Source organism: Protopterus annectens, chromosome 6.part1 (assembly GCF_019279795.1).
Source record: "Protopterus annectens isolate FY-2018-M chromosome 6.part1, PAN1.0, whole genome shotgun sequence".
NCBI classification, from domain to species: Eukaryota; Metazoa; Chordata; order Ceratodontiformes; family Protopteridae; genus Protopterus; species Protopterus annectens.
Window position 1 is genome coordinate 345,644,347 of NC_056738.1, and position 12,323 is coordinate 345,656,669.

The 12,323-nt window shown below is 38.7% G+C and overlaps 1 protein-coding gene across 1 annotated transcript in view; it reads left to right on the plus strand.

Annotated features, from left to right (window-relative positions):
- The window catches only part of LOC122805547 (tyrosine-protein kinase Mer-like), a 643,235-nt gene that overhangs the window by 378,467 nt on the left and 252,445 nt on the right, over positions 1-12,323 (plus strand). Inside the window, exon 7 of the mRNA XM_044075763.1 lies at positions 4,263-4,340. Within this exon, the coding sequence (XP_043931698.1) occupies positions 4,263-4,340 (78 nt within the window). The remainder of the gene's footprint in view (positions 1-4,262; positions 4,341-12,323) is intronic.

The window sequence follows — 12,323 nt, forward strand, 5'->3', positions numbered from 1 at the left end:
TCTGCTGTGGCCATTTCTGATTCCTCAGACCATTCATCTTTTTCCTTGGCTCCCTTTAGTGTACTCCCTACAACCATCATAGACTGAGGATTACACACATCCTCTATGGCCGATGGAGTTCCTTTGGCAGGCAAGAGAGAATCACTGTTGTCAATCTTAGAAGAAGGAGCAAGAAATACATCTCTGCTTAGCCAGACTGAAATGCCTGTCTCTGGGAAAGTTTTGTCTATCAAACACAGATGTGCATCTTTACAAAATCCTGTCAAAAAGAAACAAAAACCTAGGCATTTATCCCCTCATGTCCCAGTTACTTTGGACAGGAGTGATTTGTTGGGCTTAACTCAGGGCTTAGTTCAGGCACTTGATCCTACCAGATATGGTGTTTCTGTTAGGAGAAAAAGGATTCCTTCATTGTCTTAGGATTTACAGGAGAGTGAACAGGAAAATTATTGTGAAGAGACAACCACTCCACAGGTTTCTGATTCTGACTCCAAGGAGAGAGATTCTTCTGGTAGTCCCTTTGAAGGATTTTCTTTTTCTGAGACGGTATCCAGAATGAATCAGTTATTTCAGTAGGAACATAATGATTTTTCCATGTCATTAAAGAGAATGTTATGATTTATTGCAGCTGGAATTTCCTGGACTTACTTCAGCTCCTCGTGGTCTTCTTGCATTGGAGGATGCCTTCATTATAGCCTATAACTAGCCTGATAGCCAGCCTGCTGTCTAAGAAACAGAACAGTTGTATAAAGTTCCTTATAAGATTTTTCTTTTCTAATTCCAGATCAGACCCAGCAATATTTTTTCTTTGTAAATCCTGCTGCTGCTAAACATCGAGTGAGTGCTAATCCCTCACCCTCTGACAAGGATCGGAAATCTTTTGATCGATTCTGCCACACTTACTTTTAGAATTCTTAACTGTCGGCCCCACATATTAAAGTTCATGCTTGCTTGTTTTGAGAATATGTGGACATTATGTCTCCTTTCCCCATGTCTGAGGAAATATCATCTTTCTGTAATCTTATTGCATCTGTATCTCAAGTAACTAAACTTTCTTTAAAGTGTGTTTATGATTCAGCTGATGCCATGCCCATAACTGCTGCAAATGGAACTTTTATGAGAAAGTTTTCTTGACTGAGCTTGACAAAGTTAAAACTGAAATTTTGAATTCTCTCTCTCAGATACAGAGGTTGTATTTGGGCCATCTCTTGCGGAGCCCCTTAAAAAGTGTGATTAAAGAGGAAAGTTGATTCAGGAAGTTCCTGGGATCTTTCAGACTTCCTTCTCTAAATTTGTCAGTGGCTTTACAGATACTGCTACGCCTTTTTATATCATGCAAAATAACAAGTCACAGCAAAAGAAAAGAGGAGCCCCCCCTCCCAGAATCAAGGACCCCCCTCTCCAGAATCAAGTACAGTTAACAAGTCTGAATGAGCACAAAATGTTACTTTGCTTTTCCCTCCTGGCAAGGCCCTTATTCTTCCCAAAATTTGGTTCTCCATTTCTTTATTTGGCAACAGATAGTCTCAGACATATGGGATTTGAGAATGATTCTTCAGGGGTGCAGATGGCAATAGGAATCTCCTCCTCCTTTCTTGGGAATTCTTCCACATCTGCTAGATTAAACTTCTATTTCCTCTCTTGTCATTCAGCATCTGCTATCTGATTGGGTGTTTGAATGGTCCCTTCTTCTTGGCGAGGGGAAGAATTTTATTCAACAATGTTTCTGAAGCCAAAGAAAGAATTTTCATGGAGACCATTCCTAGATCTTTCTTTTCTATATTAGTTTGTGGAATGTGTCACTGCAGTGTCAGTATTGTTGCCTGAATTCAACCACCAGGTGTGAGGACAAAAATCACATGATTATGCTCTTCCCTGCAGAAATGTAGCTAATGGCATTGAAAAGTGGGCAGCTTCTATCAGTACAAAGTGTTATGGGACATGCATGGCACATGCCAATCAGTCTTAAGTGTCGATATTGCATTTATGGTCAAAAGTGAAGCACACTAGGCCAGCACTGTGGAGTAGAAGGATAAAGCCCTACCTATAGCCTAGGAGACCTGAGTTCAATTAGCAGCTCAGGTGTCTGAGGCTCCAAGAGGGGTGACTTGGTCCAAAGAGAGGAGTAGCCCTGGACATTTGATTTAATAAGCACAAAAGAGGGTGGCAAGGAAAATGGTATGTCATAGTGTAAAAAAATGCACTGGCTGATGGTCGACAACCAAGACACCCACCAGTACTCCCTCAAGATCTTTCCAGCCTATAACCGAGCAAGCCTGGTGTGATGGAAGAGGCAAGCAGATCTGGCGATGGACATGGAGCACTGAAGTAGGACTGCCGTAGGATAAAGCAAGAGGGAAAAAAACTGAAGCACTTTGGAATTCCAAGCGTGGCATAAACTATAACAGCTGCCTGTTACAAATGTAGTAAGCAGTTTGTTAACGATTAGAAAAATGACAGACCTCTTTTTTGCATCTCAGTGTTGAGGAGTGCAGGTCTGGAATAAAGGACCTTGTCTTGCTTCTTAACAGAACTGAGTGGCTCCAAAGTTGGGAAATGACCTGACACTGGACACTAGACAAGCCAGCTACGACTCTGCTTCCCTAAATCAAAGGTGAGCGTACAATGTGCTAAGCTGCTGACACTGCTGTAGTACACTAGCTTCATTGTCTTGGACTACAATAATATCCATCTACTGATAAATATATATATTGAAATTATTAAATCAACTCCTTCAAAGCATCTAAAGAAAAAAGCAAATCCAACAATGAAACGTTCCCTCTTTTTGGGGGCGGGGGCATTGACTGACAATGCAATTTACTTTCTTTCATTAAAATGCTTCTTTTAAGCATGGAAAAGAACTGTGTTATTTTCACTAGTAATTATGAACATTCTCTTGTATACATTTTTGCAATCAATCTAGTAATAAAACCTTTACAGAATCTAATATCATGTTCTTCTTTGGTTATTAATGGTGAACATTTTTTTTAATCTGATGACCCATTATAGATAGTTTTTACTTAAACCTTATTTTATAAGTCCCACCCTGATTCTTAAACAGTCAGTATAGTTCCCCTCCTTCTAGACATGCATGTTTTTAAGTACCCACTGTAAAATAAACATTATAGAAAAGTAATTAAAAGTGGCTTGAAACAGCCAATCATATTGCCAGAAAGCACAGCTAAAACTAGTAGTAAATTCTCCATTTTCAGTGGGGAGAAGTATAAGTCAGGTGGATATTATTGTATTATTCTAGAGTTCTAATAAACTACAAGAAGTTGGGAGTTGCATATGCTTTAATAACAGTAATTAAAGTTAGGCAAATGATTTTATCTGTCTCATACGACCTACTTTGTGAAATAGATATAGTTCCTTCTCCAACCACTTTTGCCATAATTACATTAAGAAAATATCATTAAAAATATCTGCATGTGAATGTGTGGATCATATGCTTGTGGTAAAGCCACTATTAACCAAAAAGATCAATCCCACAACATATCTATGTGTCATGTAAGTTTATGCAGGTCCATGTTTGGCTATTGAAAAAACAGATCCTTGAATGGCTAAATATCAAAAGTAAAACATCTAAATGGAAAATTACCAAACACATATAACTTTGAAAATAAATTCATCAAATGGCCATAGTTGCCAACAACCAGGAAGTAATGCAATGCATAAGGTAAGCGAAGGAAACCTTTTAAATTAACCCTTTTCCCCACTGCAGTGCAATCTTGGAGTTGGTATATATTGCTTGGGGGGGGGGTGAGTTGTGCATTCCCCCCACACTAGGAGGTGTGGGGCAAAGCCCCCGGCTTGGTTGGATGTGTTTGTGATGTTGGCCAACTATAGCCATTCAATGAATGCATTTTCGAAGTTATACTTGCTCGGTAATTTTCCATTTAGATGTTTTACATTCAATATGCAGCTGTTTGAAGATCTGTGGTTTTGATAGCCAAACATAGTCCCAGTTTGTGCATATTACCAGAAACCTGTGATAACATACATTTACTTTAGAAAACATAAAAGAAGGCCGAAACAATGTTAGTCTACACTTATGATATATATATATATATATATATATATATATATATATATATATATATATATATATATGGCTTTCTGCACAAAGGGCTTCTGTGGACATTGATGATGCCCAGTGAAATCCTCTAAACAGATAATAAAGTAGAAAGAATGACAAAAGCTCTGTACTGTAAAGAATGTAATAAGTAGTAAAAATAACCAGATATTTTATTTATTAACAGGGGAGTTTGGATCAGTGTACGAGGGAATTCTGAAAACACAGAACACTAAATTAAAAATAGCTGTTAAAACAATGAAAGGTAAGTGTGCAATGTGAATTTGAAGGATATAAGCAGACCTCGTAAATACACTATATAATGCCATGTATATTTATAAAAGTAAACAGCTCATTTCATATGAGGGCACTGAATAAATAATAAAAGCATGGAACTATGTCCTTAATATTCATACCATATTTATATGAAGAATCAAGCATTCTATTTATTTTATTCTTTATGTATGTATGCATGTTTGTATTTATTTTGCATTTGTTAATATGTGAGTGGGCTGACCACATAACTATTTCCAACCATAACCAGGGCCAATTTTACAATAAAAAGATGTGTAGCAGTATCTGAGCAATGTAACAAGGTTTACACTGATCTGAAGTTGATAACAGCTGACACTTAATTTTGAAGTAAACAAGACAATGTCAGAGTTCCGGTTTAGTTTGACAAACCCAGTTGTTTGTTTCATACCAGCAACTGTCAAGGTGTGACTTGATATTTCTGATTAATATGTATGTATTTACTACTTTGTCAGTCTGTCAACTTAATCACAGATTAGGCCTAGTGTATTATCTCTTTTGATACAGGATGGTAGTTTCAGCTCAGTTCATAGCAACCCATTGTAGGGTACAGGTGACTGAATTGAAAGATGTATGGTTTTCATCTCAAGATTAGCATAGAAAAGCACTGTAATAGGTATGGCAGTCCTAATATTTCAAAACTCATGGTTTAAACTAGTTTTAGATACATTTATTTCTAAGGGAAATGTACAAATATTTTTTATATTCCACAAAACCTTAAACTTGGTTACAGGGTCTAAGATTATTTGCTGTTACATTCATAGAGTAGCATAAATACCACGTTGGCTCTCCCCTGAAAAGATGCTACTAGCCTAGTGGGACTAACCTAGACAACAAAAAAATAAATAACATGAATCAAAAACTAAATTCTTACCTCTGAAACTGTAGACATTGAAAAGAGGAACAAAGACCCTAAAAATAGATACAGCCAGCCAAAATATGGATGTCCCTAGTTAGTTAAGTGAAATTTTACAGTAGTATAGCTAAATCATAAAAAACAAGAAACATCTGAGTAAAATGTTTTTTCTTCATGAGGAATGTTCAACAAAAAGAGCTATTAAATGGGTTTCTTAATATCAGTACCCTCATGATAAAAATATCAACAGGTGGTCAACATATGTAATCCTTGCTAACAACTACTTTTAAAAGACTATTACAGTGCTAATATATCATAATATATAAGTAAATGTGCAATGTACTTTATATTTCTATAGAATAAAACAGATTTTTGTAACAAAATTGTTATTGGTAGATAAACTCACCCAACCTGTACCTCACCAGGACAACACTTCCTGTTCAGAATGTACATTGAGCACAAGGCCTCTTTTCAGGAATTGCTGACGAGTTTTTGGTATGCTTTAATAACTTATGTGGGAAACAACGAAATCAAACCCAAGATTGCATGGTGAAACTTATTATCAGTTCATAGTCTTGACCACCTTTGTTGTATTACCATGCTATATGGTAAAAAATGTGAACCCTCTGTGATAATCAGAACAAATAACCCCTAAAATCATAGACATCATAGCTAACTGCAGTGTTTTAGTATAGCATATATTAATATGCATCAAAAATATGCATTGAATAATGCTTAGTTATGCAGTCAGCTAAAACATAAATCACAAAAAAAGCAGTAGTACAAGGAATGACCAATGGGTTAGAGAGAGGAGTATCATTTGGAAGACTTTAGTTTTATTTATTTAACATTTTTTTACAAGGAAAGCCTGACTAGGATGACAAGCAAACCCATCTTTAGTGGAGGACCTGTGAGAAAAGCTCCAAAAATATATATACATATGTACATATCTTAGGTACAATTGAGTTACTATGATACAAAACATGCACAACATATACACAATGTTTTTGACAATCCATTTGCTATGATACAAAACATATACAAGTATATAATGTTTTTGTTGAAACAACATAAATAGGATAAAATAAAAAAACAGTAATTATAAGAGGTAGGAACTTTACAGCTCTGCAATCTAAATTAGAAATCATAGACAGTCAATATAGAGAAATTACAGCATACAAGTATCCTAAATGTCATATCATAATGGTCACCAGAAGAAAAACAACTGTTATATAATTCCTATATTAAGAGAAGTTTTCACGAAAAATGGTGTCATTAACGGCATGGGAAAAAATGTAGTTAAAGTTATTAGCAGTTCAGATGATACTGTGTTCATGGAGTACGAGATAAATGGGTTGAAGATTCTAGAATGAGCACTGTAGTGTAATCACCATAGGAATATATGTGTGTGGATAAAGGTTAGTAACTGTTAGTACTTAGGAGCAGTGATAGAAAGATATGTGGTATCTGAAATAAAGACAATTTATTTATTTATTTTATTATTTTATTTTTATTTTGCCTTTGTTTTCAGGGATAGTCTAGGTGTGTTTAGCATGATCCCCTTTTCAACTGAGACCTGGGAAGAAAAACTCCACATTTTCTACAATAATTAAGAGAATAATGAAAGTTTAAACATAAATTGGAGAATTATATGCAGATTATACATAAAAGAGATTAAGCAAAAACAAATCAGACATTATATACAGTACAGGAATTTACATACAATATGCACATCACATCATTTAATGAGATATTTATACAGAAGAAACAGCTTATGAGCAGCAATGAATTTAATTTATGGAAATACTTTAGTCTCAGTGTAGGTCCTTGGTGTAGTAAAATCAGTTTTTGTGAAAAAAAATTACTTCCAATAAGAGAGAAAATTATATTAGGAAGACAATAATAGTAAGAAAAATATAGCTGAATGACGGTAGGAAGAAGTTATTGTAATGAGAAATCAGAAGTGGGGAAAGGAGTGCAGTCAGAATTTGTTATACAGATAAGAAGAGATGGAATATATTGCTATTATAGAAGTCAGCCTTTTGAGATGCAGGAGCAGATCCATTTTTGTCTCAGGTGAGATTTTCATAGGTTCATACGTGTGTACTAGGCTAATGGCCCTGGAGCCTTTACAAGCCTAGCCCATAGAATTACCCTGGCATCGTGCCACCTGACCTTAGTTCCCAGTTCCTCTGTCAAGTAGAGCCACTGGAGTGATCCCCGGGGTGAATTTTCTATTTCCCATCCATTCATCAAGATTTCTCTTGAAGAGAGCCAGTGAGGCGCTCTGCTTGACATGTATGGAAAGTCTATTCCATAGCATGGGCAGTCTGTGGGTTATGAACCTGTCCCTCCAGCTTGTCCTGTTGATTGTGGTAATGAGGTTGAGGTCTCTAGAGCGTGTAGTGTGGAGGGATTGGGATTTCTTTAGATGTAGCATTTCTAACAGAACTGGGTCAGACATGGCTTTGTAAGTCAAGCAGAGATCACCTCTAAGTAGACAATATGAGACAGAGAATAGTTGGAGTTTTTTGAGTCTGTCCATATAGGACAAGTATTTAAGGCCTAAGATCCTCTTTGTGAGGAATTTTTGTGGCCTCTCCAGTTGTTGTAGGTGTCTAGTGAGGTATATGCCAAATGGGGCATTGTACTCAATGATTGGCCTAATGAGGGAAGAGTAGAGGGAGACAATGACCTCTTTCTTCCTGGATGCAAAACCCTTAGGAATTAGATGTACCACATAGAAGGACTTTCTGACCACAGTGGCAATGTGGTGGTCAAAAGAGAGGTTGCTGTCGACCTGTGTTCCCAGATCTCTTATAACACCTTCTGTGTTCACTGGACTACCATCGATGTGGTAATTCATGGGAACTGGGTTTTTCCCAAAGGGGATGACAACACATTTTTGGCATTAAGGCCATGGTTCTGACACCAGTCGTTGGTCTCAGTGAGGCCTTTCTTTAGAATGTCAACATCACTTGGGGAGTTAATTATGGCTCCCAACCTGCAATCGTCTGCAAACTTTGTCAGCCAGGTCCTTCGTGTTGGCCTGGACTTCAGAGAAGTAGATACCAAACAGGAGAGGACCCAGGACCAAACCTTGTGGGACTTCATTCATGACTGGTTGACAGTCTGACTTGGAGTCAGCTACTTTCACACTGTGGGTTCTATCTGTGAGCCAGTTTGCAACCCACCTAGTGATATAGGGGTTGATGCCAAAACAGTGAGTTTTTCTATGATTCCTGAGTGGGGAATGGTATCAAAGGCCTTGGTCAGATCATGGTAGGATATATGAACCACCTTGCCTTTATCCACAGCTCTGGTGACTGATTCAAAGAAGTCGACCAGGTTGAGTAGGCATGATCTACCCTTCACAAAATCAAACTGTGTAAAATCCAGAGTTTGGAGGTTCACTATTTCTTTGTTTATTAGGTCCATGATGATGCGTTCCATAGCTTTGCATATTAGACTTATCAGGCTAATGGTGTGATAGTTCCCAGGGTCTGTAGTCACTCCTCCTTTGTGGAGAGGGTTACTGTAGCAGTGTGCCATTCGGTAGGGACAAAGCCTGAGGTGAGGCTGTGACTGAACAGGGCACACAGGTGAGGTGCCAGTTCACTCTGTAGTTCATGTAGGACACAGCCAGGGATATTGTCAAGTCCCATAGAAGCTGTATTCTTGGCCTTGGACAGTGCTGTTTTAACCTGTGCAGCAGTAATACTGGGTGCCTGGCAATCTACTGGTATTGTGATTGGTCCTTTGGGGGGGAGACAGGGGTAAAGTTGGCACTGAATCTGTTGACCAGTATATTGGCAATATCTGTTGGCTCGGTATAGGAGGTGCCATTGTGCAACAGCTCCGAGGAAATCTGGGTATTAACGTGGACATTTTTTATATAGCTATAGAAGGCCTTGTGGTTGTCTTTACTATCTGCTGCAATTCTGTTTTCATAGCTAGCTTTAGAGGATTTGATGGGGAAATTTCAACTTTTTGTTGAGGCTGATAAGGGAGCTTTTCCAGTCTTGGGACTTCACCTTATTTCTCATCAGTTTCCTCCTTCTGTTGTACAGTTTGTTTATGGCAGGGGACCACCAGATTGGCTTCCATTCTTTGGAGGAGAGCGTCTTGGTTCTATTGGGTATGGCGAGATCCATGCATTTGTGTATGTGTTCGTACAGGGCATTAGTGCATGATTCAGCGATCATGCAGCTGATGTCTAATTGCATGGGTGCCGTGAAGTTAGCCACCTCTGTTTTTAGGAGCCCAAAGTTAGCTTTGGAGAAGTTTTTCATGGTGGTTACCTTTGCGGAGGGGGGGGGGTGGATTTCCAAGGTGATTAGTTTGTGGTTGGATCTAACTAGGGAGGAGTTGACTGTTGGTACAGAGCAATGGTCACAATGTTAGTAATGACCAGGTCAAGGATGTTGCTACCTCTAGTGGGGGTAAGAATGAGCTGGTGCAGGGCATTGGAATTAATGAATTCCAGGAAACGTTGGGTAAGTGTATTGGTACATAAGTAGTTTTCCCAGTTAATAGAGGGGTAGTTGAAGTTGCCCAGTATGAGAGTGTTAGGTTGGACCCTAATATTCTCCAGGGTGCTTAGGAACGTGGATTGTGAGTCTTGAGTCATGGTTGGGGACCTATAGCAGGCTACGACCTGAATCGCTGTCTTACCCAGTGTTAGCTGCACCTGAAGTTTCTCTGATGTATCATGTTGGGCTACCAGTCTGGAGGTGTGCGCATCCTTTATGAATATGGAAACACCATCTCCTTTGGAGCTTCAGTCCAAGTCCTGGGGCTGAAAGGTATGGAATGAGTTATAGCCTGGTAGTGCAGGGGTGCTATCTGCTGCCTTGAACCAGGTCTCTGTTACAGCACAAATGTCGATGTTCTCCATTTTAAGGAGTGCTTCAAGTGAGTGCATTTTGAGTTTTAGACTTCTAGCATTGAGCAGCATGACCCTCAGATCGCATTTGTTTGTAGCTGTTACAGTGGTAATTTGGTCTTTGGAACACTGCCTAAAAAAGGCACTATAGGGGTGGCAAGAGCCTTGGCCAGTATCTGGAAGCCCAGGGGTGACAGATGCAGGCCACCTCTGGCAAAGCATCTAGGTCTGTCAATCACGTCATCCCAGGCTGACAGACACTGGATCCCCTTAGAATGACACCAGAAACTTAGCCAATTGTTGAAATCAATAATTTTCTGCTTGTACTGTGGTATCATTCTGGGTGATGGTAGGAGGCTGCTCAGGGCTAGGGTCATACCCGTCTGGGCTACATAATCTGAGAGCTCCTCCCTGTCTCTTTTCATGTAGTCCAGGAAGGTACGTCTCAGGTTTTCATTGTTTTTTGAAGCAATTTACATTTTGGTCTGTTTGCAATGCTTAAAGGATGGAGTTCCATGATTTTGATTTTTTTTTTTAATATAGGAAGCCCCCTGCAGAGTTATAAGATTTTGTTATGGTGAGCAGAGATTTGTCTTTTGATCTTAGCTGTTGTTAGGTGAATAGACTTTTTATGATATTTTTTATGGCTGGAAAATTGTGTGGCTTATATAAGATTTTATGTACTGTAGCAAGTTTTGATAAAGATAGCTAGTGGGATAGTTCTAGCCAATTACGTTCCCTGAATGCTAGGCAGTGGTGTGACCAGTAGTAATGGTGTGAGACAAATCTGGTGGCTTTGTTATAACACTGTCTCAGCTTTGCCAGCAGTGCGGCTTGCGGGTTTGAAATATAAGTACTGTTGTTTCTTCCTGACATGAAACGTGTATTGCCAAGATGTGCTTAGGTGCTGCTTCAGCAGGATTTTAACGCTTATTTTATCTGTCTGGTTTAGGTTGGGTGAAATGGAATGCCACAGTTTTGCAACATAATTTGAATAGAGAGACACCCTTACAGAGGTTTTAGCTTTTGTGGTATATTTTGGTAAGTATGACTGCTTAGTGCTTTCTAATGGAGGGCAGTTATTACGTTTGTGGATTAAGGTATGGGCCACTAATAGTTGGGTGTATGTTAAGTAGTGTGGAAATTGTAGCCAGCTGAGTTATTTAAGAGTTGACCAAAGGTGAGAGAAGGAAGGATGCTTGGTGGCGAATTTAGCAATTTTGTTACAGTAAGATTTTTTTTTGAGCGCTGTGGAGATTGGTGAGGATAGGGGCAGTATACAATAGGAAGGGAAGAAGGAAAGCTGAATCTATGCTGTTTAATGGCTCTAATGATAGTGAGGTAAAGCTTAGAACTACAGAGAAAGTCAAGTTTTTGTCCATTTTTTTGACTGGCTGTAGAATGTGAAAGTTCATATTTTAATCTATTATGTCTATGGGTAGTCTGGCTCTGGATACTAGTTCTAAGGCTATATTGTTTTGTGAGGTAATGTGAAATGATTGTTTTAGATCATTTGGTGTACTTTGGATTGAAAAGCATTAATTTTGTTTTGTTGGGGTTCAGAAGAAGATGAGAGTTTGGTAACCTGGTTTCAACTGCCGAGAAGGATTCTTGAGTGATTTTTTTGCGGTCTGGTGAGGGTTGGGGTGGAACAGGTAAGGGTAGAGGTGTCTGTGTTTTGCATTACTTTAGCACTCTTACAGGCCTTGTGAAAGGATGTTAGTAAAAATGTTGAACAGAAGGGGCTTGAGATTGATCCTTAAGGGACACCGACAGAAACCGACAGGAAAGACAAGTAATATTTTTGCCTTTTTATGGCCTGTTTTGTTTGATAGGTAACTCTAGAAACAGGACAAGGCTGAGTGGGATAGGTGAAAGGAAGAGAGTTCTGCAAGGAGGTTTGGTGAGTGACAATATTGAACACCTTCAATAGGTCTTGTAAGAGAGAAGAGACTATGTTACTTTTGCTTCCCTCATTATTTATTATATTTGTGAAACTGAGTAGAGCAGTTGTTATATTGTGTTTTGGCCAGAATCCATGTTGACTCATTGAGATAAGATTATTGCTGCTAACATATTTCAGGAGTTATTTGTGTGCACATTTTTCAAGAGTTTTTGAGAGGGGGGAAAAGATTGCAATGGGCTGATGGTTGCTAAAGTCAGTGGGGGTTCCACCTTTGTCCAAGGCTATTATA